The sequence below is a fragment of the Manis javanica genome, chromosome 17 (assembly GCF_040802235.1).
Source record: "Manis javanica isolate MJ-LG chromosome 17, MJ_LKY, whole genome shotgun sequence".
Lineage (NCBI taxonomy): Eukaryota > Metazoa > Chordata > Mammalia > Pholidota > Manidae > Manis > Manis javanica.
Genome location: NC_133172.1, coordinates 29,534,870 through 29,559,993, shown reverse-complemented (window position 1 = coordinate 29,559,993; position 25,124 = coordinate 29,534,870). Strand labels below are relative to the sequence as shown.

General features: G+C 45.7%; 1 protein-coding gene across 2 annotated transcripts in view; it reads left to right on the top strand.

The window, feature by feature from the left end:
- Nucleotides 1-25,124, top strand: part of ABCC11 (ATP binding cassette subfamily C member 11) — a 97,738-nt gene that overhangs the window by 65,416 nt on the left and 7,198 nt on the right. Inside the window, exons 13-25 of one of the 2 annotated variants that reach the window (XM_036996521.2) lie at nt 76-200; nt 1,873-1,945; nt 3,557-3,760; nt 4,964-5,098; nt 5,176-5,293; nt 6,815-6,904; nt 9,106-9,209; nt 13,011-13,208; nt 16,704-16,930; nt 17,056-17,193; nt 18,495-18,681; nt 22,784-22,873; nt 24,244-24,433. In XM_036996521.2, the coding sequence (XP_036852416.2) occupies nt 76-200; nt 1,873-1,945; nt 3,557-3,760; nt 4,964-5,098; nt 5,176-5,293; nt 6,815-6,904; nt 9,106-9,209; nt 13,011-13,208; nt 16,704-16,930; nt 17,056-17,193; nt 18,495-18,681; nt 22,784-22,873; nt 24,244-24,433 (1,879 nt within the window). Of the gene's footprint in view, nt 1-75; nt 201-1,872; nt 1,946-3,556; nt 3,761-4,963; nt 5,099-5,175; nt 5,294-6,814; nt 6,905-9,105; nt 9,210-13,010; nt 13,209-16,703; nt 16,931-17,055; nt 17,194-18,494; nt 18,682-22,783; nt 22,874-24,243; nt 24,434-25,124 lie in introns of those variants that run through there. The other variant, XM_073226826.1, reaches the window with a different exon arrangement.

The window sequence follows — 25,124 nt, the reverse complement described above, 5'->3', positions numbered from 1 at the left end:
GGGGGGGGCACTGTGGCCACTGAGCCAGGTAGGGTCTGTTTGCCCTGTTCTGAGGCTGGACTCACTCTGCTGCAGATGTACTTGCTGAAGGGCTCGGTGGGGGTGCACGGAAGCCTGGCTTATGTCCCACAGCAGGCTTGGATCATCGCAGGTAGTGTCAGGGAGAACATCCTCATGGGAGGCCAGTACGATAAGGCCCGGTAAGCTCTGGGAAGGACAGGGAGGGACATGGGGGAGTGTGGCTTGTCTGGGGAGGGATCCCAGTAGCTAATAGTAATTTGACAACTGCCAACACTTCTTTGCTCACTTACATGCATTGACATATTTCCTCCTTAATGTGAAAGAGATTATCACCGTATCTATTTTCTAGATGAGTTAGCTGAGGCCCCAAGAGGTTAAATGATTTGCCCAAAGTCACACAGCTGGGAGGATATGATAGAAACAGGATTTGGGCCTAGTTTCTTTCAGAAACTTCACACTTAACTATTATAACCAAATAACCCTTCACCTCCAAAAATGTTACTTTAAAGCTTTGTATTAATTAATTCCTGACCTCTATGACAAAGGGTCAAACAAATGTGTGATGAGGTTGTGCAATGCAAGGAAATGAGTTTGGATTCATGGCCCAGTGGGCCGCTCACCTCCCACCAGTATTCCTCTTTGCCCTTTGCAGCCTCTCCCTCCCAGTGTCTGGGTTGACCTACTTGACATATTCACGTGGAAATCATGAGTGAAGTCTATTCAGTGGAAGATCTGTGAAAACCTCCCTGAATGCTAAAGCTGTGCTTCCAGCTGTGGTGTACTTGGCCTCCTTTAACTGTTTGCTTTATTTTGTAATCTGCCCCCGCCCCCAGGAACTACACCGAGTGGCATAGATATGCAGGTTTATAAACTGGCTGTCTCCCACTGGTTTTCCTTTGGGTGCCTTAACGTCAGGTCCAATACCAACTCATAAGCACCTTGCTGACCAAGTCTCTGTCTTGCCTCCCTCTCTTCCCAGATTGTCCAGTTTGGTTTCACGGCATCACTGAACTGTACCCCAGTGAGTCTGATGCCTCCCACTCTGATACCTTCCATATCGAATTGATCAGCAACTCTCTCTCCTAAATACCTCTTGCATTTCTCTCTTCCCAACTTCACTGCCACTTCTGGTCTATGATCTTTTGTGTGAACTCTTCCTACTGCTCCTGCCTTTGGCTCCCTTTCTCTAGGCTTCTCCCACTCTCTTTTACCCTGTGTTCCACCTCCTGGGCACTTACCCTAAAACATAGCTGTCGTATTGTCATTGCTCTGCTTTTAGACTGATACAACTCATAGGGCAGTTTTAAATTACTGATCAAAAATAAAAATGTACTAACTCTTTGAATTGGGGTATTTAATGCATTGATAATGTCACCCATGAACCCAAAAACCCATATACAAGACTGTTTACACTACACATTGTTTACAGTAGCCAAAGACTAGAAATAACCCAAATGTCCATCATGAGGGCACTGATTAAATAATTTATGGTGCATCCATATAATGAAATACTGTGGTGCTGTCAAACCAAAATAAACCCATATGTGCTATACACAGACATCTATAACTAGATTATTGCTGAATAAATGCATAAGAAACTAGAATAGTGGCTGTTCCTGAGGAAAGCAACTGAAGGTCAAAGATGGGAGGAAGGCTTGCTTTTCTTTTTTACAAGTATTAGGTTTAAAAAAAATGAAGGGAGGAAGGAAATGCAAAACTCCTCCCATGCTTTACCATTAAATGTAGGATCAAGTCCAGATTTCTTAGCATGAAACCCAAGACCTTTCCCTTCCAAACTTGGGAAGGCTGGAGGGCCAGCCACCTGTCCCTTCAGCTCCCTGTCCTTTGCAGTTACCTCCGGGTGCTCCACTGCTGCTCCCTGGAACGGGACCTGGAAATTCTGCCCTTTGGAGACATGACAGAGGTGAGCAAAAGAGGAGAATGCCCCTAGCTCTGTTGTGACAGTGCCTTTGTACTGGTTTTCTGGGACCCTCAGGCTGCCTCCCTAGGTAGGTACAGAAGGACACCAGTTCTTCCTTCTGAAAGCAGCTTAAGCTGGCTCTGCAGCTGCTGCCTCAGAGCCTACCACACTGAGCAAGAGAAGGTGAGGCACATTTTACAGTGAGAGCTGGCAAAGATGCTCCCTTACCTCACAAGGATGGGGAGCTGACCTTCAAGTCCTCCCTCTGGAGCAAGAGCGAAGACCCTGTGATGATAAGAAACCTCCCATCCATCCTGCCTTTGCTCCACCCACCTGCTCTGCCACATTCTGCTCAGTGTCTCCTTTGTCAGTGGAAACATCAACCATCTGATCTGATTTCTGACTGTTATCTTTTCCCAATCATTCATATGTGTAGATGCCTTTAGTCTACACAAGACCCTTGTAAGATAAAAGCAGTGTTGTTGCCTTGATAAGCTAGCAACTTGAGTGCATTGTCTTAGGGGAGCCTCACGAACCCTAGAAGGTCAGTTGTTTTAATACCCTTCTTTTAAAGATGGGATTGTAAATCCTTGCAGGCAGAGAGCTCAGTGGTCTTGTTCATGGTTGTCTCTTCAGTAGGAAGAACAAGTTCTGGTCTCTAAAATGGTATGACTAAGAGTATTGACCTTATCTGGTTGCTTCCCAGTTTAGGTGAGTTGATGCATAAGAAGTGTTTTGAACAGTGCCTGGCAAGAGTAGATGTTAGCTTATCATTAGAAGAACACAGTAGGCATTTAGGAAGTATTTGTTGAGTGAGTGACTGGATGGGAACACTGAGCTTTGGCCAGGCCAAACAGCTTGGTGGTAAACTGGGGGCAGAGCAGTGACTAAAAGTCACCCTGCCACTAGATAAGATCTGATTCTTTTCTACAGAGACCTCAAGAGTTCATGATAAGGCAGGGAGTGGTACTCAGATGCTGACTCCTTTATCATCAGCACTTGACTAAGGGATGAACCAGCCAGCAGCTGCCTGGCATGCTAGTCTGCAAGGGGACCCAGAACATGCTGCCCAGTACTGTGGTTGCCTGTTACTGTCTATTACTCTGATCTAAGTTGTTGTGTCAAGTGTCTCTCTACACAACAGCCCACTGGTAGAGCCCCTCCCAGCACTGCATCTCCGTCCTGTTGAGCAGTTGTGCACAGTGCAAGCAGTCTTAGACAGCCCAGGCTCCTGGGCCCACCATTCTGCAAGTTGACAGTAACAATCAATGGAGGTTTAAAACCAGAATAAGATGTAAGGAGGTGCTGTTTTCCTGGGAATGATTTGTTTTACCTGAATTGTTAAAGGTTTCTTATGTCTCCTGAGAAGTCTATAGGTTTAGAAAAACTGTATCTAATAAAGAGTTGTAAAATTTTAATTAACTGAAAGTCGGTTTTTTCATCCACTACTAAGCAAATTTTGAAAAATATTGTTTAAATGCCAGGGGTGCCAAGTCTAAATCATTGGGTGTTCAGGAGTGTTTCGTAGTGTTCACATCTGCCCACTGTGCTGGTTTGAGCATAACTGGCTGTGCTCACCTTCTAGTCACAGTGCCTTTGGTTGCCTCTCTAAAGATTGGGGAGCGGGGCCTCAACCTCTCTGGGGGGCAGAAGCAGAGGATCAGCCTGGCACGAGCTGTCTACTCTGACCGCGAGCTCTACCTGCTGGATGACCCCCTGTCTGCCGTGGATGCCCAAGTGGGGAAGCACATCTTTGAGGAGTGCATTAAGAAGACCCTCAGGGGGAAGACTGTGGTCTTGGTGACCCACCAGCTGCAGGTGACTGCCCTTCCAGGGCTCTGGCCATGACTGATGGATGATGTAGATCCTCAAGGCTTTGCCATGGATTCTGCTATGGATTCAATAACAGTCTCACAGCAGCTACCCCTTCATCTCAGTCCAAATTCAGGGAGTGTTGTAAAGAACTTGGGTCCCCTCTGCTTTCCACATGGAGAAGATGGGATGGTAAAAGACTTCTATGGCTCATAAAAATTGAAACCACATTTTAAGGTTTCCTTTATCTTCAAAATTTTATGGGCAGGCCCCTGCTTTTGAACCTACAAAAAAAGAAAAAAAGTCCCTCAGAGAAGAATTTCCTGAGACTCACTTTCCTCACCCAGGGGTAATGGCTGCACTGGGTGCTGCCTCTCACAGGGCCTCTTGCCTAGTTGTTTTCTTTCATACTTGGTTTTGGCCTCAAGACATTATAATTTCTCCCTCTTCTTTTTTGGCCTTAGTATTTTTTTTTTTGGTATAAAATATTTAAGACACAAAAACTGTTTAGAATATAATGTAATGAAAACTCGTGTATCTACCACCCACATGACACAATCGAACACAGGCCCCACTCACACCAAATTCCATCTCCTCCCTCATGCTCGCTTCACTTTGCTGTACATCCTTCCCTTGCCTGTCTTCATACCTTTACAACAGATGCATGAATCTCTAGACATGATAAAGTGTTCTTTTGCATATTTTCAAACTGGGTCCTTTGGTAGTTTGTTTTTTTAACTGAACATTGTATTTTTGAGATCTTCGATGTTGACATATATAAATTCATTTAATTCTCACAGGTATAATATTCCAGTATCTGAATATACCAGAATTTATTTCTATAGGATGGACTTAGAGGTTGTTTCCCAGTTTTCACTTTTATGAAAAATGCTTCAGTGTATGCACATTTGTGAATTTTTTAGGGTAGAATCTCAGGAGTCAAATTGTTGGTTCATAATTCTTGAAAAATCTTGAATTTTACTAGATATTGTCAAGTTGTTTTCCAAAGTACCCATCTACAATGCCCCCAACATTTTATGAGACTTCTCTTTACTTCCAGTTGTCACCAAACACTTGGGATCGCCCAACATTTAAATTTTTGCCAACCTGGTGGTATAAAAAACATTTTATCATGATTTAAATTTTGAATAGTGAAGTTGAACATGTTTGATATATTTACTGAAGACTTTATTTCTTTTGACTCTCCAGTATTTAGCATTTTGTGACCAGATCATTTTGCTAGAAGATGGGAAAATCTGTGAAAAAGGAATTCACAGTGAGCTAATACAGAAAAAGAGGCAATATGCCCAACTCATCCAGAAGATGCACAGAGAAACCACACAGGTGATTTCCACTCCATCCACCTCACTCTCTGTGGGGAATAACACACCCTGCATTGATGGCATGTGCTTTCTCCCCAGGACATGCTGCAGGACGCAGTAAAGACAGCAGAAGGGTCTCAGGTAGAAGGTCAGGCCAAGAACACCTGCCAGGAAGAGCCTATTGGTGACGGTGCTGGTAATGGTGTCGGAGAGCAGGGTAAGAACATCTGCATAGCTTCTTGGGTCCTCCAGAGGCTCTGGTGTTCCTCCTGGACCACAGACCAGGCCATGGCCATCAGTGTTAGGGATCCCAGATATCACTTACACAAGCTAGAGATCCAAGTAGTTGAGGGTTGGGGTCAGGAGGCATGAGGGATCCAGGAAGTGAGTGTTTGGGGGTGCACAGCTGAAGATGTATAGAGGCAGAGGCAGAATGGGGGTAGCTTGGCCTGGAGTGGCATAAATTTAAACTTTGTTATGTATTTAGGCATTCATTCATTACATCTTTGTTGAGAGATGTTGAAAGCAAAGGTATTAGAAATCAGTCATGAATTGGACCCAGTCCCAGATGTTCAGAAGCTCATGGCCCTGCTCTTTCCTGAGATGGAAAATTAAAACAGAAAGACCTCTATTTTTAAAGTAAAACAAGCTCTAGATTGCATTACAGTTCTGTGGCTTATAAATCTGTATGACCTTGGCCAAACAAGGCCTTAACCTCTTAGAACCCTCATTGGCAAAAGTGACAGTAACTGTGCTTACTTTGCAGTGTTGTAGTGGAGATTAGATAAGATCAGGTGTAAGGAAGCCCCAGCACAGTGCCTAGTACATTGTAGGCTTGGATCACCAGCAGCGTCTTTAGCTGTGAAGGTCAGAAAACAATTTGGAGCAGAAAAACAACTGGAAAGAAACAGTGTAGATCACAGAATGAGAAGAAAAGTTGAAGAACCAGTCTTCAGCAGCTTTGGAGTCTAAGTACCAGGAACAGGTGTAGAATCTTTTTGAAGAAAACCTACTCCAAATATTTTCCATCCTAGTGCGATTGGTCTCAAGATTCAAATTGCAGGAAGAGAGGCTCTTTCCCAGGAGCAGTTGGGGTGTTGTGAGGCAGAAGGGAGAGTGTGAGGCAAGAGCCACAGACATCACCCACAGCGCTGTTGTTTTGTTGTGTCACCAGCAGCATCTACTGGTATCTCTAAGTACCAGTCTCCCTGCCCAGCTTTATGCCGAGAATCTGCCTGGGCTCATGTCACAGCTTTTTTTTGAGGAGTTGTTTTAGAAGTGTATCACTGCAAAGCATCTTAGCAACTATCTACAGGCCTGCCAGTTGTCAGATGAGGTAACAGAGATGCTAAGTGATTTGCTGAGGTGCACAGTATTGTGATGACAATTTGGTCACCCAGTTTTCTGGTCTGAGATCATTGCTTTCTTCATTCTCTTCTGCTGCCTCTGGGACCCATCAAACTCTTGGAAACTGAAGGCCCTCTGGATTTACTGGGTGGCTGGGGAGGAACCCCCTTTGGAGGCTCTGAAGTCTGGGTCAAAGTTTACCTTTGGCAGAGTCTTCCATAGAAAACCTGCTGGTTAGGGTCAGACTTGGGTGAGCACTGCAGCTGAAGGTGAGGAAGGTGGAAAAGGATGGAAACCAGGGGCAGAAGGCTTTGCAAGGACTCCTCCTGATTTTGGAAGATGCCAGGGATTGGGAGGTATACCATTTCCTTTTTCTCTTACTCGGATCCAGTGCTGGAAAATCGTCTTACAAAGAAGGAGAACATGGAACAAGGGTCCCAGAAATGGAGTGTCTACCACCACTACATCCAGGCATTTGGAGGTATGGTCTGTCAGCTGCCCTACCAGACCTAAGGCTTTCTCTCTGACCAGCCCTGTCCCTGAAGCTGGGTCAGACTGGAGTGTGTGAGGTCACGGGAAATAGGGAGGCCCAGGAGAGTCATGCTGTTCATGGATCTAATTTGCACAATCCCAGTCCCAACTACACTCATTTACAGTAACTCCACCACCATAGTCAATGCTGGAGGTTATGTTTTTATACATACTTAGGTTAAAATGTACCTGGGATTTGTTTTAATCAGGTATGACAATTATTGTCACAAAAGGAGAAGTTTGTATGTACACATTCCTAGAAACAGGAGGTGGGCACACCATGCAGGGTCACGGGGAATCACCAGCATTGTTCAGGAGGCAGAGGGGCAAGAAGGGAGAGCATGGCCCACTGGTTTTTATGGGAATGAATGGGAAAGGCATGGTAGGTGTACTGAGTAAGCTTAGGATTGGTTAGTTTGAATGATTTTGGGGGGTCTCTGGGCTATAGAGGTGGTCCCTAGTTATCTGGTACCTCACCTAGGGGTGATCTAGGTCAGGGAGAACATTGGCTGGGGTGTGAGAATTTGATAAAGGATAGTTGGGGGTATGGACTGTGAACTGGTTGGTTTATGTATCAAAAGCATGCTTACAGGTAGTCATTTGCTACCTGTAGGACTGGGAGGGGCAGTCTTTCCAGGATCAAGAACCCAAATGCCACAGCATCAAGAATACAGAAAATAAGAAAATATAATCATAGCAGTACTCTTTGCTTAAGTGTTTTTCAAACTGCAGGTACTGACTAACTACTGGGTTGTGAAATAAATTAATTGGATTGTAAGCAGCACTGAAAGAAATGAGAAGGAAAAGAATAGCAAATATCTGTACGCCTAACATACAGTAACAATGGTGAAGCTCTTATTTTTGGTATATATCAAAATATGTTTCTGATGGTGGATGGCTACTAGAAATTTCAAAGTTACTGCTTTATCAAGTGGTGTCTAATACTGTTTATACAAACATAACTGTAGCATGTTATAAACACAAAACTATGTATATGATACTTTTTGAGTGATTTAACACATTTCTTTAGAGTAATTTTGTTTCCATGCCAACTTTTCACTCTCCATTGATTTTGAAACCTAACACGGGTGAGGTGTGTCTTCTCTCTGCCTGTCTGGGGGATGAAGAGGTAGGCTGTGCATCAGAAACCACCACCCCATCTCCTTCCATCAGGGGCATCCCTGCAGGAAGAACAAATTCTTGTGGAATGCATGAATGAATCCAGTGACCAATTGATCTATATTTACAAAGTACCCATTATGGGCCAGACACTGTGCCATGCTGTGAAGGGCTGGGGGTATAAGGTCATCTAAGAACCAACCCTGGAATCCAGCTGGAGAATGATGGCATTTGCATCAACCAGGTAGTAAGAGAGATCTCTGTGGCCAGGCAAAGTCTCAGATGTCACTGTAGAAGAGATGGCCCTTAAGTAGGTCTTAAGGAAGGGTAGAATTTAGGAGAAGGGCACAGGCATGGGACACAGACTGGATAGGTGGGTAGAGTGCTGGGGCAAGAGGTACATCCTCAAGGAAGGAATGTACCTTGGGTTTTCCCATCCTCGGCTTTTTTGAACCGTAGCTTCACCACTCACCAATTCTTTTACTTTGGGCAAGTTTCTTTCCTGCTTGCAGACTCAGTAAATAGGCATAGAAATTTGGGACTCAGAATAATGCATATGTTTAATACTATGCCTGGCACAGAGTACATAGAAGTACATACCACATAAAAGGTAGCTGTTGTTTCAATTTTATTTCAGTTTTGAAAATTGAACCTTCAGGACCTGCATAGGAGAACTAACTTCTGTAGAATACTTCCTATGTGCCAGGTACTGGGCTGGGTGCTTGACACACATTATCTCGTGTCATCTTCAGAGTGGCCCCCTAGGGCTGGTATGATTCTATCACCATTTCTTAGGTAAGGAAGTAGAATGTCACTGACATTTGCTTCTGTGCCCAGGGGCACATAGCTTATAGGAAGTAGAGGCAGGATTTGAACCCAGGCCTTTTAACCTTGGAACCTGCTTCTTCCAAGTCCTCTAAGGTGGGTGGGGGTCAGGGAGATGCAAGGGCCTGGGATGGCCAAGCAGCTTTGTCAGCAGTGGCCATGCACCTTCTCGTGGCACCTGTGTGTCACCTCCCTCTCCCTTCACAGGTTACATGGTCTCTGTCATGGCTTTCCTTCTCATGGTGGTGTTCATCTTCCTCCTGACCTTCAACTTCTGGTGGCTGAGCTATTGGTTGGGTCAGGGCTCCGGGGTGAGTATCATAATGGGAGTGGGTGCCTTTCTTTGGCCTTTGTGGAGTGGAGTGACATCTAACTCCATGGGGTCAGAGCAGGGGTTACGGGACCCAGTGATAAGCCCAGAGACTACTGTTGCCAAGTTGCCAAGCAGAGGAGGTCTGGAGAGAGTCTCTGAGAGCCAGAACACAGGGGCTCCCTCCCGGCTCTGGCCTCCTGTGTTCACGGAATGAGCAGTCACCCACGCAGTCTTGCCAGGACAAAACCAAGAAGTTTCTATCCATGAACAGCTCCCCAAGAAGATTTTACATTGCACTTTAGTGACTCTTTCCTCCAGCAGCACTTTGTTCTCTCGCTAGGCTTTACTTAAAGTATGCCTCTGCACTTCTTAGGGGCTGGGAGGCCACATCAAATATAAACATGGCTGACATTAGTCAAAGCAAGGAGAACAGATTTTACTCAGTCACCACTGAGAGCAGGTGGAAGAACTGAGCTCCATTCTGATTTGTGTAAAGGTGATTTGGGTGTGTTTTTTTTTCAGAAATAAAAATAGATACTTTTAATAATATTTTTTAAAATTTATGTTCAAAATTTTGCTCTGCAGTTCAATTGAGAAAACCTGCAGAAATCATGTGAAATGCTGACAACTATAAAAAGATGCCCAAATAATATATGGGTGTATAATAATAATAGGTAAATTGAAATGGTTTTAAAATACATTAATTTTTTTTTTGAGAGGGCATCTCTCATATTTATTTATCAAATGGTTGTTAACAACAATAAAATTCTGTATAGGGGACTCAATGCACAATCATTAATCGACCCCAAGCCTAATTCTCAACAGTCTCCAATCTTCTGAAGCATAATGAACAAGTTCTTACATGGTGAACAATTTCTTACATAGTGAATAAGTTCTTACATGGTGAACAGTGCAAAGGCAGTCATCACAGAAACTTTCAGTTTTGATCACACATTGTGAACTGTAAACAATCAGGTCAAATATGAATATTTGTTTTATTTTTATACTTGATTTATATGTGAATCCACATTTCTCCCTTATTATTATTATTATTATTATTATTATGTTTAATAAAATGCAGAAGTGGTAGGTAGATGCAAGATAAAGGTAGAAAACATAATTTAGTGTTGTAAGAGGGCAAATGTAGATGATCAGGTGTGTGCCTATGGACTAAGTATTAATCCAAGCTAGACAAGGGCAACAAAACATCCACGGATGCAGAAGATTTCTCTCAAAGCAGGGGGGGTGAGGTTCTAAGCCTCACCTCTGTTGATCCCCAATTTCTCACCTGATGGCCCCCCTGCGACTGTGCCTGTCTTAGGTTGTTCCTCCCTTGAGGAATCTTAGATTTGGGTGTTTTAAAGGGAGAATGAGGGACAGGGGAGTGTTGGGGCTCCTTAGACTCAGAGAAGTGAAAACTGCAAAGGGTTGGCAAGTGTAATGCGATTATGCAGCTGTGTCTGCTAGCAGAACAGTCTATCCTCCCACAGAGGTGAGGAGGCTGAGGTCCTTGTCTTCCTGATGATTACATCTCAAAGGATTGGTTCTCAGGTCCTTGAGAGAGATGCTTCTGAGTTGCAAGAGATACATATTCACAATTATGAGCCCTTTTCAGTAAGGGCTCTGAGAAAGGGAGTCAGGGCCATATGATTAGGTGCTGAACAAACTAAGTTTTCCTGCAGCATGTGAGCTTCCTCAGGCAGCCATTTCAATTATGTGGCAGTGGGGTGGGGGGCATTGGGGTCCTCTTAGGGACATGGTGGGGTGTGGGCAAGTCTCTTAGTGCAGGGGTTTGGACAGAGTTGTTCTGTGTTGCGAGTTCTGCAGTTCTCAGCCTGGTGTGCCTGCTTAGTGTGTTAGTCTTCCTATAACCATGTTCCAAGGGAGGTAATCACTGCCTCACTTTACACATGAGGGAACTGCGTAGAGGAACAGGAACCTACTCTGGGACATTACAGTGCCAGGACTTGAACTTGGCCAGTTTCTCCAATGTTCTACTTGGGTAACTTCTGAGCCATGTGTCAGGCAGTTTCATCAGACAGCAGAAGCCACTTGAAGTATTTAGAGCTTTCAAAGGTTTCATATAGGAATTAGAGGCGATACAACCACTGGAAAGGCTGGAGGAGAGGGGAAATGGGCTCCAGTGATTCCAGCAGCAAGCTGCACCGATGTGGCTAATTCTGAGAAGGATGTCTGCAAACCACTCGCTAAGCTGCATGTCCCTCACACCTGCCCACAGTGGCCACCAGCATGTGATGGGTTCTTCTCTTCCAGCTTTTAGATTCCCTGTGAGTGTCTCCTTGGCAGACTCTAATCTGAGACGTGCTTTCAGACAGTCTGGGAAACAGAGTCCTCAAGCTCACCTTTGGATCATAGTAGATAATATAGAAGGGACCAGGCTGATGCTGAATGATAATCTAGTGTAAATTACTAACACCCTAGAGGGAAGTAATTTATTAAGCAGTTTTCTACCCTGTTGGAAAAAAGAGGCCTCATTAGAAAGCATGCTGCTTTGGGACAAAAATGCATTGAGAGAGGGATGAAAGGAAGTCATAAAGTGGGCAGGAGGCTGACTTAGAACAATCAGGATAGATTTGGTGATGGAGTGGAGGGAAGAGCTGGAGTCAGAGAGACAGACCAGTTTGACTGCTGTTACAGTGGTCCAGGGGACAGGCAATGAGGGCCTGATCCAGCGGGCAGGGAGAGGAAAGGAGAAGCAAAAGTTCCAGGTAGGAAGGTGCAACATATAGTCTCACCTTGTACCAGTTACTAAGTCTTATGTGGCCCTAGAAAGAAGTCTTTCTCCCCCCTGCTGAATTTCACCCTGAACTTAAGGGGTCTGACCCTCTAAAAAAGAAGACTCACTGTTTTCCTCTATTCCCACACTATGATACCCAGTGAGAAGGTTTTTCCCCACCTCAACCAATTCTCCAGCTCTCCAGAACACCAGGTGATGTACACAATTCAATTCAGTTCTGACGCTAACTAGCTGGAGATAGTATAGACCCCACAGGTTAAGGGCTCAGTCCCACAAGACCACCCCACTTCAGATGCCAACCACAAGTCCAGACCTCCTGCGCTTCTGATGGGTCAGTTATAAATTGGGGGCTCCCATGACCCCCTCCTCAGGTTTGATAATTTGTTAGAATGCTCACAGAACTCAGGGAAATACTTTTATCAGCTTATTATAAGGGATATAAATGATGCATCTATAAAGGATATAGATGAACATTATAAAGGATACAGATGAACAGCCAGGTGAAGAGGTACAAGGGATGAGGTCCAGAAGGTCCCAGTGCAGGACCTTCTGTCCCCATGGAGTTGGGGTAAGCCACCCTCCTGGGACTTGGGTATGATCACCAACCCCAGAAGCCTCTGAACCCTGTGCATTAGGGATTTTTATGGCAGCTTCATCACATAGGCATCACTGATTATGAATTCAGTCTCCAGCCCTTCTTCCCCCACTGGAGGATGGGGGATGGGGCTGAGAGTTCCCAGCTTCTACTCATGGCTTGGTCTTTCTTCTGACTAGCCCCACTCCTGAATCCATCTCAAGGCTCCAGCCACCAGTTATCTCATTAGCTATAGAAAAACCCTCTTATTGCTCCAGAACCTCCAAGGGTCTTAGAAGCTCTTGTGTCATGAACCAGAGTCAAAGGCGAAATATTAGAATAAAAGCTGCAGTTAGCACCCCTATCACTTAGGAAATTACAAGAGTTTTAGGAGCTCTGTGCTAGGAATCAGGGGCAAAGACCAAAGACATTTCTTACTATGCCACATCCCCTGTTCTTTCTTGAAGACCAATACCAGCCAAGAGGGCAACAGGACTTCTGCACAGCCAGGTGACATACGGGACAATCCCCATCTGCTCTTTTACCAACTGGTATATGGCCTCAGTGTCGTGCTCCTAATCTGCATAGGGGTCTGCTCCTCATGGACTTTTACCAAAGTCACGCGGAAGGCATCCACAGCATTGCACAACAAGCTCCTCAACAAGGTATGGGCCTGGATACTGGGTGTGGCCACAGGCTGAACCCTGACCGTGCCTGGTTGTTTTATTAAATATTAGACTTTGTTTTTTGGGAAGGGGTTTAAGTAAAATTGAATGGACAGTATAGAGAATTTTCCACCACCCCCACCACCCCCAATTTTCCTATAATTAATACCTTGCATTAGTGTGGGACATTTGTTACAATTGATGAGCCAATATTGATACATTACTATTATTACTAGCTCAAATTCCATAGTTTACATTAAAGTTCACTCTTTGTGTTGTACATTCCTTGGATTTTGACAAATGTATACTGACATATATCCATCATTATAGGATCGTACAAAAGAGTTTCACTGCCCTAAAAGTCCCTCCAATTGTTTATCCCTCCATTCCCTTAGACCTCTGATGTCCACTGATCTTCTTACTGTCTCCACAGTTTTTCCTTTTCCAGAATGTCACATAGTTGCAAGTGTACACTGGATCACTAAATGGTTGGGGGCAGTCCAAAGAATGAGGTAGTGAATTGAAGCTTTTCTGCTGCTGGAAGTATGATTCTAAAAGTTCAGTGTCCCTTGCTGGAGGGTCATTAGTCATATCAATGCTGGTCCCAATTGTCTGAGCACTGCCACATGTAGAGTTGCTTATAACTGCCCCAAGTTCCTTTGGGGTGGGTATTGTTCTCATTTTACTTATGAGAAAACTGAAATCTCTTGTGTGCTATGGTTAGGATACCAAATTATCTATGGTATCACACTTCTTTCCTCACTTATTAAATATTATATGTGCCAGGCTCTGTGTTGGGCACTAGGCTTACAGGAAATGAACAATGTAGTTATGGTTTGGGCTATCATGGTCTTACAGTCTGCTGAGAGAGACAGACAAGAAAACAGACTGTTGTAATGTGGTACCAAAGCCACCTAAGGAATGGGGCAAATATTGCCATAAGAACATAATAGGCACCTAACCCCACTGTGGGGATGGTGGAAGGAAGGAGGGGGTCCCTGGAAGAAGGAACTTTCTGCTAAGACCTGAAGTTTCAATCAGATTTGGCCAGCTCAAGATTAGGAGAAGAGAAGCAGAGCATATCTGGGGTCCCGAATTTGAGTTCAGGAAGGCTGAAGCTCAGAGGTATATTAGAGGGCTTCTTGGAGGGTGAGGAAGGCACCCATCATTCCTTGTAGACTAGATGGAAACTGTTGACACAAAGTGTTTCAATTTGGGGAAGATGAAGCAGAGGCATTTCCATACATCTCAGATAAAGCAACTAGCTTGGTGAAACCAGAAAGTAGGAGAAAAATTCTCCTTAAGGCCTGGGCTATGGTGTTGGCGATGCTAGACAGTTTCTAATGTTCTGGATCCACACTCCAATATTCTAGAACTATCCAGTTCCCAGGCCTCAAAGTGATAATTCATATTTTAATTTTGAGAAATATTCAAGTTTTTTTCCATTTGAAAATGTTTCACATTTAAAATGCTTTCCTTTTCTAGTTCTTCAGTGGCCATACTGCTTTTAAATTTGCCTTTGTCTTTTCAATAATCACTAATAAAGGACCAATAAAATCTCTGAGAAAATCAGCTCAGTTGCAAAAACAAAACCCAAAACCAGATTATTTTGATACTTAGGAGGCAACCAAAAACCCTTTCCTTTGTGTCCCCAAGATTTATCCCTTATCCTGAGTGACAGTGGGCTCTCAGATGGCTTAACTCCTGCCACAGCTGAACTGAGTTCTGCTCATTTGCCCCTTTTCCCTGCCCCCTCACTGCCCAGGAGAGCTCAGTGTCCTTGAGGGGGTGAATGTTCTGCTCTTAATTTCTCAAAGTGATTGTGGCAATTCTTATTGCTTTTGTTCATGTATTTAACAAAAGATTCTGTAGATAAAAATTGAAGTTAATAGAGGCAGAAAAGGCGAAGAAGCTGACAATCTGTCTCTCCCTTTGTCCCCTTGCACCTTAGAGAGCAAACATAAATGTGAACTGCACTTGCTTAGCAGTATCCAAGTATCTGTAGTGACAGCTGCTATAAGGGACACTTCAGGATTCAAATAATTACTACTAGTCAAAATGTGCTTTCCTCCTCCCTGCTCCGCCTTTTGTTCCTTCCTTTAGTTTGGCCTTAGTAGATACCATTAACTTCTATTCACGTCTTTCATGTGTTATGGCTAGAGAAATACATGGGGAAATGCAGATGGTCAGCTGGTCAGCTGCTCTGTGCCATGAGCCTTTAAGAAATGCCTTCTGTAAAGGGTGTTGCTGTGCTGGGGGTTGGGGAAGCCTTGGGAGGCCTGCTGTGGTCACGGTTTTGCCATTAATAACTTGGATGAGCTTGAGCAAATCACTAAGCTGCTTCCCCTTCTCTGGGCTTCAGTTTTCTCATCTGTGTAATGAGAACACCGAACTAGATGCTTTGGTTAGAGCCCTTCTAGTATGTTATTTTGGCTCCAAAGGGCTTCATGTCAACTGCTTTTAGAGATCAGTCTGGGATACCACCTTTAAGAAGGGGTAGTCATGGTTAAATTCTATCCAAGATGCCAAGTCATATGCAATTGTAGTGGAATTGCTGCTACTAATTTTTGATGACCCTGAATGGAAATGGTCCCATCTGTAGAAAATAAATAAGAAGAACTGGTATTAATGGAATGCTTACCAGAAGGCAGCTACTATTCTGAGCACATTCAGTGTGTTAACTCTTCTTCCTTCCTCCCTCCCTCCCTCTCTCCCTTCCTTCCTTCCTTCCTTCCTTCCTTCCTTCCTTCCTTCCTTCCTTCCTTCCTTCCTTCCTTCCTTCCTTCCTTCCTTCCTCCTTCCTTCCTTCCTTCCTTCCTTCCTTCCTTCCTTCCTTCCTCCTTCCTTCCTTCCTTCCTCCTTCCTTCCTTCCTTCCTACTTCCTTCCTTCCTTCCTTCCTTCCTTCCTTCCTTCCTTCCTTCCTTCCTCCCTCCCTCCCTCCCTCCCTTCCTTCCTTCCTCCCTCCCTCCCTCCCTCCCTTCCTTCCTTCCTTCCTTCCTCCCTCCCTCCCTCCCTCCCTTCCTTCCTCCCTCCCTCCCTTCCGTCTTTCTTCCAACACTTTATTGAACAGATCTTTCTTCTTTCTGTCTTCCAACAGCTTTATTGAGATATAATTCACATAACCATAAAATCCACCCTTTTATATTGTATAGCTCAGGTGTTTAGTATATTTGCAGAGTTGTACAATCCTCACCACCAATCTGTGAAGCATTGTTATTATCCCCAATTTACATATGAGGACATTGAGACTCAGAGGGTAAAGCAACTTGCCCAAGGTCACACAGCAGTAGGTAGAAGAGTCAGTCAGCATTGGAACCCAGGAAAATTGACTCCAGGGCCCATGCGTTTAACCATTGCTCTATGCTGTCTCCTCTGGACGTTCCTTAGGCTGCATCCTTCACCTCTTTGGAGCCCAAGGATAACTGATATGTTCATCAAGTCCCAGGCGAGTCCTGCAGCTTCTCTCGTGATCTGGGTTGCTTTTGTCCCTGCAGGTGTTGCACTGCCCCATGAGCTTCTTTGACACAACCCCAGTAGGACGACTCCTGAACTGCTTTGCAGGGGACTTGGATAAGCTGGACCAGCCTTTGCCTGTTGTCACTGAAGAGTTCCTACTCCTGCTTTTGATGGTGATCTCTATCCTGTTGATTGCCATCGTGCTCTCTCCATATATCCTGCTGATAGGAGCCATTTTAGCCACTGTTTGCCTCTTTTATTATTTGTGAGTGGGATCTTCTTTGCTTATGGACATAGTTTGTGACTTAGGGTGCAAGGCTGGGGCCAACCTAGAGCTGGGTGGTCCTGGAGGTGGCTGGCCCAGGTCACTCACTCTCATTCTTTATGAAGGTTGTTCAAGAGGGCTGTCAACATGTTCAAGAGACTGGAGACCTACAGCCACTCCCCTCTCTTCTCCCACATCCTCATGTCTACGCATGGCCTGAGCTCCATCCATGTCTATGGAAAAACTGAAGACTTCATCAATGAGTGAGTCTTTCTGCTGCCAGGCACAGATGGCAGGAACCATGGGGGTTGTGGAGAGCAGGAAAGTAGGAAATAGAGCAGCCAGGAATAGTGTGACCTTTGGAAAAGTCAGAGACAGCATTGCTTTATTCTATTTATTTCTTGCAGCCTTCAGAACCTCATTGGTAAGATGATGTTTCTTATAAGAATAGAAAATGTAAGTGATATGGAAAATATTTGTAAACCTGAAAGACCTGTGGATATTGCATCCATGTATTAATATAATTAATATTAAGTAGCATTACTGTCAGCACTTCTTTTCATTGTTTTTTTCTTTCTTTTCCAAACATGTATATAATTTTTATAAAATAAAAAGTAACAATAGCTTTCCATATAACAGAATTTCCTTCACTATTCACATCTGTAGATTTACCTTCTAAATGTTTGTTGAAACAAACAAAAACAAAAAAGTTCTATGGCCAGACTTAATTGTTTAATATGAACCTATCTACTTGGAAAGATCGATCAAACATGATCTGTGCTGAATGGTAGAAAGCTCACAGTCTGGTGGAAGACAGAGGCACAGACATGTACTTTTGTAATAATATAGGGTTGAATATGATAGCATAGGAGAGGAGCAGATAAAATGCCGTAAGAGTTCAGAAGGGAAAGAGATGATCTGCACCTGGGGGATCAGGGAAGACTTTTGGGGAGGTGACATCTGAGTTGGCCTTGAAGCCTGTAAGAGTTGGGCATGGTGGATTGTGTATGCTCAGTTAACCAGAATATTGGGTGAGCTGTGGTGCCACAGAACTCTCCCTGTGGCATTGGAGAACACCCAGGGGCTGTTTAGACAGTAGGACTGGGGGGATCCTGGAGCGATGCATTCATTCAGTCAACACTGAGAACCTACCAGATGCTCAGCACCCACTGGGGATACAGCAGTAAGCAAGACAGACACAGCCCCTACTCTGAGGTGGATAGGTACTAGGAGGGGACCACTTCCCTTCACTCACTCAGAAGTCCTGGCATATATTCACTCTTTGGCCCATTTGGGGTAACTTACCCATCCATGAACCAGTCATCAAGGTCGGGAGAAGAGCACCTGCTGATAGGCCTATGTTGGTCAGAGCCTACTCACAAGATCTGGGGTCAGGTCAGCTCTGTGGCTGAGAGAGGGGAAGGGAAGAATCCCCCAAGGAAAAGTGAGGTCCTGTTGGTGGGAGTGGGGAGCCAGATGCCAGAGGAAGCCACCACCGTCGTTCCTGGGGAATCCCTGGGTTAGACAGACGCATGTGGTTTTCAGGGTGTCCTTTCTTTCTCAGGTTTAAAAGACTGACTGACGCCCAGAGTAACTACTTGCTGATGTTTCTGGCTTCCATGAGATGGCTTGCACTGAGACTGGAACTTGTGACCAACCTGGTGACCTTGGCTGTGGCTTTTTTTGTAGCTTTTGGCATTTCCTCTGTTCCCTATTCCTACAAAGCCATGGCTATCAGTCTCATCCTGCAGGTGAGGGAGGGATTCTTAGATAGTGGGGGCTTGGCCTGCAGCCCATGGGCAGATCCGGGGGTTCATGGGACTTGGATGACACCTTAGGTTTGGCCATTTGTGATCTTATGAACTATGTGCTTGGTCCTTCTGAATCTGCTGCTTTGCTCTGTTTCCTTGAAACATCTGAACTGGGGAGTCTGTATTTAAAGGTATTTAATGGAATCATAAAATATTGGGATTAAAAGGGAGCCCACAGGCAACAGAGTTCAATCCTTTTATGTGCAGATGGGGAAATTGAGGCTTGGAGTGGGAAAGGAGTTGTTCAAATGGACACTGCAGTAGAAGCACAACCAGACTCTTGGCTTCCTGGCTAGTATCTCTTCACTTTACTGTTCATACCAGATTCAGTTGTCAAGCTTTTCTGGGTTAAAAGGTAGGTGTCTCTGTCCTCCCCTGAAACAGGGTTTCTTAAACTTCAAAGGGCATAAGACTTGAAACCAAGTGCTTGGCCCCAGCCTCTCAGGCTTATTCAGCCTGGGCCCCTTGTGAGGCCAAAGGGGGGATCACACTCTAGAGCATGATACAAGGATTTAAGGTCAGGCCTGGCGGCACAGGGTCTTGAAATCTAATTTTAAAAAACAGGTTCTGCAGGGGCTTCTGATGTAACAGTGTGTGTACCTCACAGTCAAGTTCCTCCATGCTCAGCAACTGGGGTGTGAAGAGAGACTGGCTGATCCAGGTTCATGTCCACTGAGTTAGTCCTGTGGAAGGGTCATCCATTAAGGGCTGTGAGGACAGAGGCCAGCTCAGCAGCCACCTGGGCCACCGTGGCTGCACATCCCAGGGCACTCCCCCGGGGCCCTCATTAACTGTCTGCTCAGGATTGTGTGACTTTCCAACTGGCTTTAGATCTCATGTGCCCCAGGGCAGAGGTGTTCTTTCAGGTATGCAAAGGGACCCATTTGTTCCTTGTTGAGCCCATGCAGCAGCCACACATTTTGCATATACATCCACGTCCAGGCCTGTGTGTGCAGAGCTGTCCATGCAGCTGGCTGGGGAGTGTCACACTCTCATACAGCTGACTACTGCAGGAACAGTGGGATTTCTGGGAGCTTATGTGAAGCTGGTGGTGTGCTTTCTTCTACTGAGTTCTCACTACATCCCATGAGATATGGGGAAGTCAAGGATGTGGTCAAGCACATTTAGGATGTGCAGGTTTGAACCAGGCTCTGCTCATCATTAGCTGTGTGACTCAGAGGAAGTCGATACCCTCCTTGTGTCTGGGGTTCCTCATGTGTAAAAGCGAGATATAACAGTTTTGAACTCACAGACTTGTGAGGTTAATGCACAGTAAACACCTAGAATAGTGCTTGGCCCAGAATAAACACTCAATGAATGTTAGCTGTTCTTGTTCTGGCTTACAGATAGGAAACTAGAACTTTGGGAGTTAAGTAATGCCTATGTTCCCACAGCTATGAAGAGACAGGTTTGTCCATAGTGGGTTACATTTGCACTCTCTCTTTTTTCTCTCTGACACATGCACACACATGAGCACACGCACATGCACACCTGCACTAGTGCAGAGTTGCCTCCAAGCCTTCCAACCCTTCTAGAGCTTAGGAGAGGCACCAAACTGGTGCCACAGGGGACTTAGAATCACTAAGGCCAGAAATATTTTCTGGCCGCTGTGTGGCCTGGGCCAGTAGGGCAAAGCTTGGGGCAAGCTTGTTCTGTGCTGGTACCAGGGAAGGTAGGCAGAGCCCCAGAGTGCACTGTGCATATGCAGGTGCCTGCTCAGTCTCCCTGGCTTACTCCACCACAGCAAACTAATGAGGAACTCTGCCTGCTTTGCTTTGAAATGGCCTTGTGTTCATTCTTTCTTATTGTTGGTTGCCCTGTTCGGGTGTTTCATCTCTATCCTGGGTAATAACCTCCCAGTCTCCTCCCCTCTCGTGAACCCCTTCCAATCCACTTTCCTCATTCTTACTAGAGTGATCTTTAATTACAGTTTCCCTCATCTCACTGCCCTGTTCAGAATCTTCAGAGAATTTCTGTCTCCTTATGCACCAGACCTACACTGTGGACCCTACCTTCCAGGTACCCCAAATCTGGCCCATGACTGCAACATGCTTTCCTCCTCTGATCAGATTGGTGCCTCACTGACATCTGCGTGCACTCCAAGGAAATTATGTGCAAGCTTTGGGAAAGGAATCCCACACCACGTTGCTGTGTAGCCTTATGCAGTATAAATGCCAGAGATGCTTCTGGCTGCAAGCCAAAGCAAGCTATGGAACCAATTCAAAATGGCCTTGACAGTCTGGGAACTTATTATCTGATACAACCTGAATGCTGGGTTCGGGTCATTCTCTATTGGTTAATTTATGGGCCTAGAATGAACCTAAGATCATTTATCATTCTGCTCTGGCATCCACAGCTTGGTTTTGTTGTCAGGATTGTCTACTAAAGGTCACAAAATGGCTGCTGCAGCCCCAAGCAATGTCCTCATGCAAATACCTGCCTAAGGCTGAAGAGGAGATAACTTTTTCCTTGTGTCCTTTTTTAACAACAAGGAGCAGTTTCTCACAATACTCCTATCTGGCTCTTCCTCATGCTCCATTGGCCAGAATTATATCATAGCTCACACTTCAAATAGTCATTGGCAGGAGAAGTGAAATCAACATGATTGATTTGAACTAACCAAGCCTCCGTGGAGTACCAGGCTGCCAGACGCCTGAACATAATGGGAGTTGTGCTAGCAAGGAAGAAGAAGGGACCAGCTATTGATTAAGGAACCAGCTTTCTGGTATACTGACTGGAGAAAAGGCAGTCTCCCTGGCCTCCTTTACCAACTTAGTACCATTTTAAGACAGTGTCCCCCTTTTATGACTTATATAGGGCTTTCCCTCCCCTTTTCATACCCTTTGCTTTAGCCATAGCCAAGTGGTAGGTATGGCCCTGGATGTATCCTCCTATCTTACTACTTTCAGGACTTTGTCCCCTCTATTTGGAACCCATTTTTAGCCTGCTAAACCCCACCTCTCCTTAAAAATGAAAGTACAGTGCCAGCTCCTCCAGGAATCCTTCCTTGTAGCCCTCATCTGGGTGGCTGCCCTCTGGGCCTGATGGCACCTGACGTCGATGCCCGCTGTGGAGCACATCCCTCCGTGCTGCCTTTCTCTGTTGACCTGTCTGTCTTCATATCCAGCTTGGAGTTCCTTGAGGGCAGGGCCTGTGACTATTGCACTTTGGGCACAGAGCCTGGCTTAGCTCTTGGCATATAGCCCTCAAGAAGTGTATTAAATGAACTTGATGCCCAGCACCCTCTGCATGGCCTGTTTGCCCATATCTTGGGACAGGGGGATGGAGAGTGTAAAGGCTGGGGTCCCAGTCCCAGCTCTGCCTTCAGCTTCCAGGTGATTCTATGTATGTCATTTCCTCCCTTTGGGCTCAGTTTCCCCATCTGTGGTACCTCCTGAGAGTCCCCAAGACTCCTTTTAGCCTGGATTTCCCTGAAGGCAGAGCCTGAGACAAGGACTTAGGTGCAGGCAAATTACTTGGGACATGCTCCTGGGAAACAGGACTGAGGGAGTAGGATAGTGAGACCGGGACGAAGGAACTCCATCATGATAGTGTATCATTGATGTCGCTATTCTAGGTCACCGGTACTCTACTGGGATCACCTAAGAAGTATAGAGGGTGTCTCAGGATTATCTGCGAAAGGCTGAGAGATACGAACTTTTATCTACCATCTCCTTTCCCCATTAGTTGAGGCTTGCTCCACAGGGCCTAAATGCCCCTGTGTTTCCGGGTTGCACTGTGCATGGGCTGGGTGGGCTTCTGTGGTGTGGATGACAGCTCTGAGCAGAAGACAGAAAGACGCACAGATGGTACTTGAGATGGACCAGTGTCAGTAGGGTACTCGCTCATAGCTGCCCACCACAGCTGCAGCTAATCTCAGAAGGGCTCAGGTGGCACCAGAGACATCTCTGTTCCAGAAATTAATTGTCTTGGTTTGAAGAATCACTTGGGGGAATGGCAACGGGTGATTTTCAGGAGTGTTGAGAGCTTGAGAATAAACTCAGCAGCCTCTTGATCTCCTGACACTTCTCCTTTGTTCCAGCTGGCTGCCAACTTCCAGGCCACTGTCCGGGTTGGTTCAGAGACTGAGGCGCACTTCACAGCCATGGAGAAGATGCTTCAGTACATGAAGGTGAGGATGCAGGGTTTGTTCTGGGCTGCTCTGGAAGGCTCCATATCCAAGCCTGGGGCTCAGCTTCTGTGGCTTTTGCAAGCACTGGAGGCCTGAGAGTTACCCCAGAAAGCAACCAGAGTTCCTGGCCCATCCCCCACATCTTCTCTGGACCTGTGCGTATATCTTGGAAGCTCTTTCATATCCACTGGTTCATTTGACCACATCCCTCACAGCAATCCTAGGTGTAGAGGGAACAATCGGCCCTCTTTAGAAATGAAAGATTTGCTCAAGTACAAAAATAATAATACTTGGTATTAGTATTTCTTTTATTTATGTCATGGTACTTAAGAGCAGATTTTTTGAGCCAGATGGCCTAGGTTCAAGTCCAAGCCTTGTTGTGTAAAGTAACCTTGGGCAACTTACTCAGGCTCTCATTCCACATCTCTGAAATGGGACAGATCAGGGTATCTATTTCATTGGATTATTACAAAGATTAAGTGATATAATATGTAAGGCACGTAGCACAGTGCCAGGCCTCTAGTAAAAGTGCAATTTTACTATATATAGATTATCTCATGGAATCAGGTTGATTGAATTTTATCCCCACTATCCAGAAGAGGAAACTGAGGCTTGGTCAGGCTGACCATCTTTCTTATGATTACACAGCCTGGGGCTGGCAGAGCCCTTTAAAGCCAGGCCTCCTGCCCCCATTACATGAGTGGAACTTGTGAATCAAGAACTTTGATTGCACACAAGGGATGCTGTTGTGACACTGCATTGGCAGTAGAGTTGGGACTTGCAACCAGGGGGCCCTGCTTCTCCTACATCGTTCTTTCCTCCCAACACACCCAACTTGATGCGGAGTCGTGGGCTTAGACTCAGGCAGCCCTGGTGTCAGTCCTCAGTCATCCTCCCATCAGCTCTGTAATCTTAAGCAAGTCATTTAACCTGTTTGAGCCTCTGTTTCCTTGCCTGTGAAATGCATCTAAAATTGCCTACCTTGTAGGATGAGACTAGAGAGAAAGTCTGCACAAGGACTCTGAACTATAAGATGTGGCCTACATGGGTCAGTGAGCTCTGCTGCCCTTATTATCCTTATTCTGGATTCTGTTTCTTTAGAGCCTCACACAAAAAATTAGAAGAAAAAGTTCTCTATGTTGGTAGGGGCTAGCTATATGTTTCTCACTCTTTGGGGATGAAATTATGTGCATTTCACGGGAGTAGTGGGTGGGCGGCATGGGCCTCTGATCACACACCAGTGGCTGGGCCATGGTGCAGGGCAGGCTGGGGTGGGTCACACACCCAGAAGCTGTAGGCTGGTGGGTCAGCCGGACATGGGCAGAGATTAATGATAACCACTGACTTCTTTTTCTTTCTTCAAAACTGAGATGTGTGTTCCTGAGGCTCCTTTACATATAGAAGGCATGAGTTGTCCCCATGGGTGGCCGCAGCATGGGGAAATCACATTCCAGGACTATCAGATGAAATACAGAGACAACACGCCTATTATCCTCAAAGGCATCAACCTGACCATTCGTGGCCAAGAAGTGGTGGGCATCGTGGGAAGGACGGGCTCTGGTGAGCTGAGTGTCCCAGGGCATCCCCCGTCCTCAGCTGTGGCCTTTGGGTGTTGGACCTATTTGGGGAGTGTGTTTGCTAAGTCACCCCACAGGTGTTTACTGAGCCCTCACTTTGTGCTGGGCCTTGTGCCAGATGCTGGGGAATGAAACCCAAAGTCCCTGCTGCCATGAGATGCCAGTGGAGGAGACAGATGTGAAGCAAGTCATCAAATAAGGAAATAGAGAAGATAATTACAGGTCGTGGTAAATTTCATGGACGGAATACAAGGGGTGGTGTTAGAGTTGTTGGTGGGTCCTTGACCTACAGTGGCCTGGGCTCTGAAGCCCACATTTGAACAAGGTGCTGGGAGGAGCCCTCAAGCAAGGAGCAGTGCAGAGGCTCTGCTAGCCTGAAGAGCAGGGCAAGGAGTGTCACCTGGGTCCTGCTTTCCTTTCTCCCCTCCCCTCTCCTCCCTTCCTGAACTCTCCATTCAGGCTCCTTCTCTCTCTTTTCTGACTTCTTTCCTTCCCTTCCTCTCCAGTCGCTTTTGGGAGATCTGGCCCAAGTGTCACTCCTTCCCACTTCTTGCACCGTTCAAGGACACTGCTCAGTCTTGGCTGTGCGCCCTGGGGCTGCCTCCTCCTGGTAGCCCCTGGGCTGGCTGGAGCCTCCATGGGCCTCCGCGTCCTCGGGTCCCTGCTGGACTCAC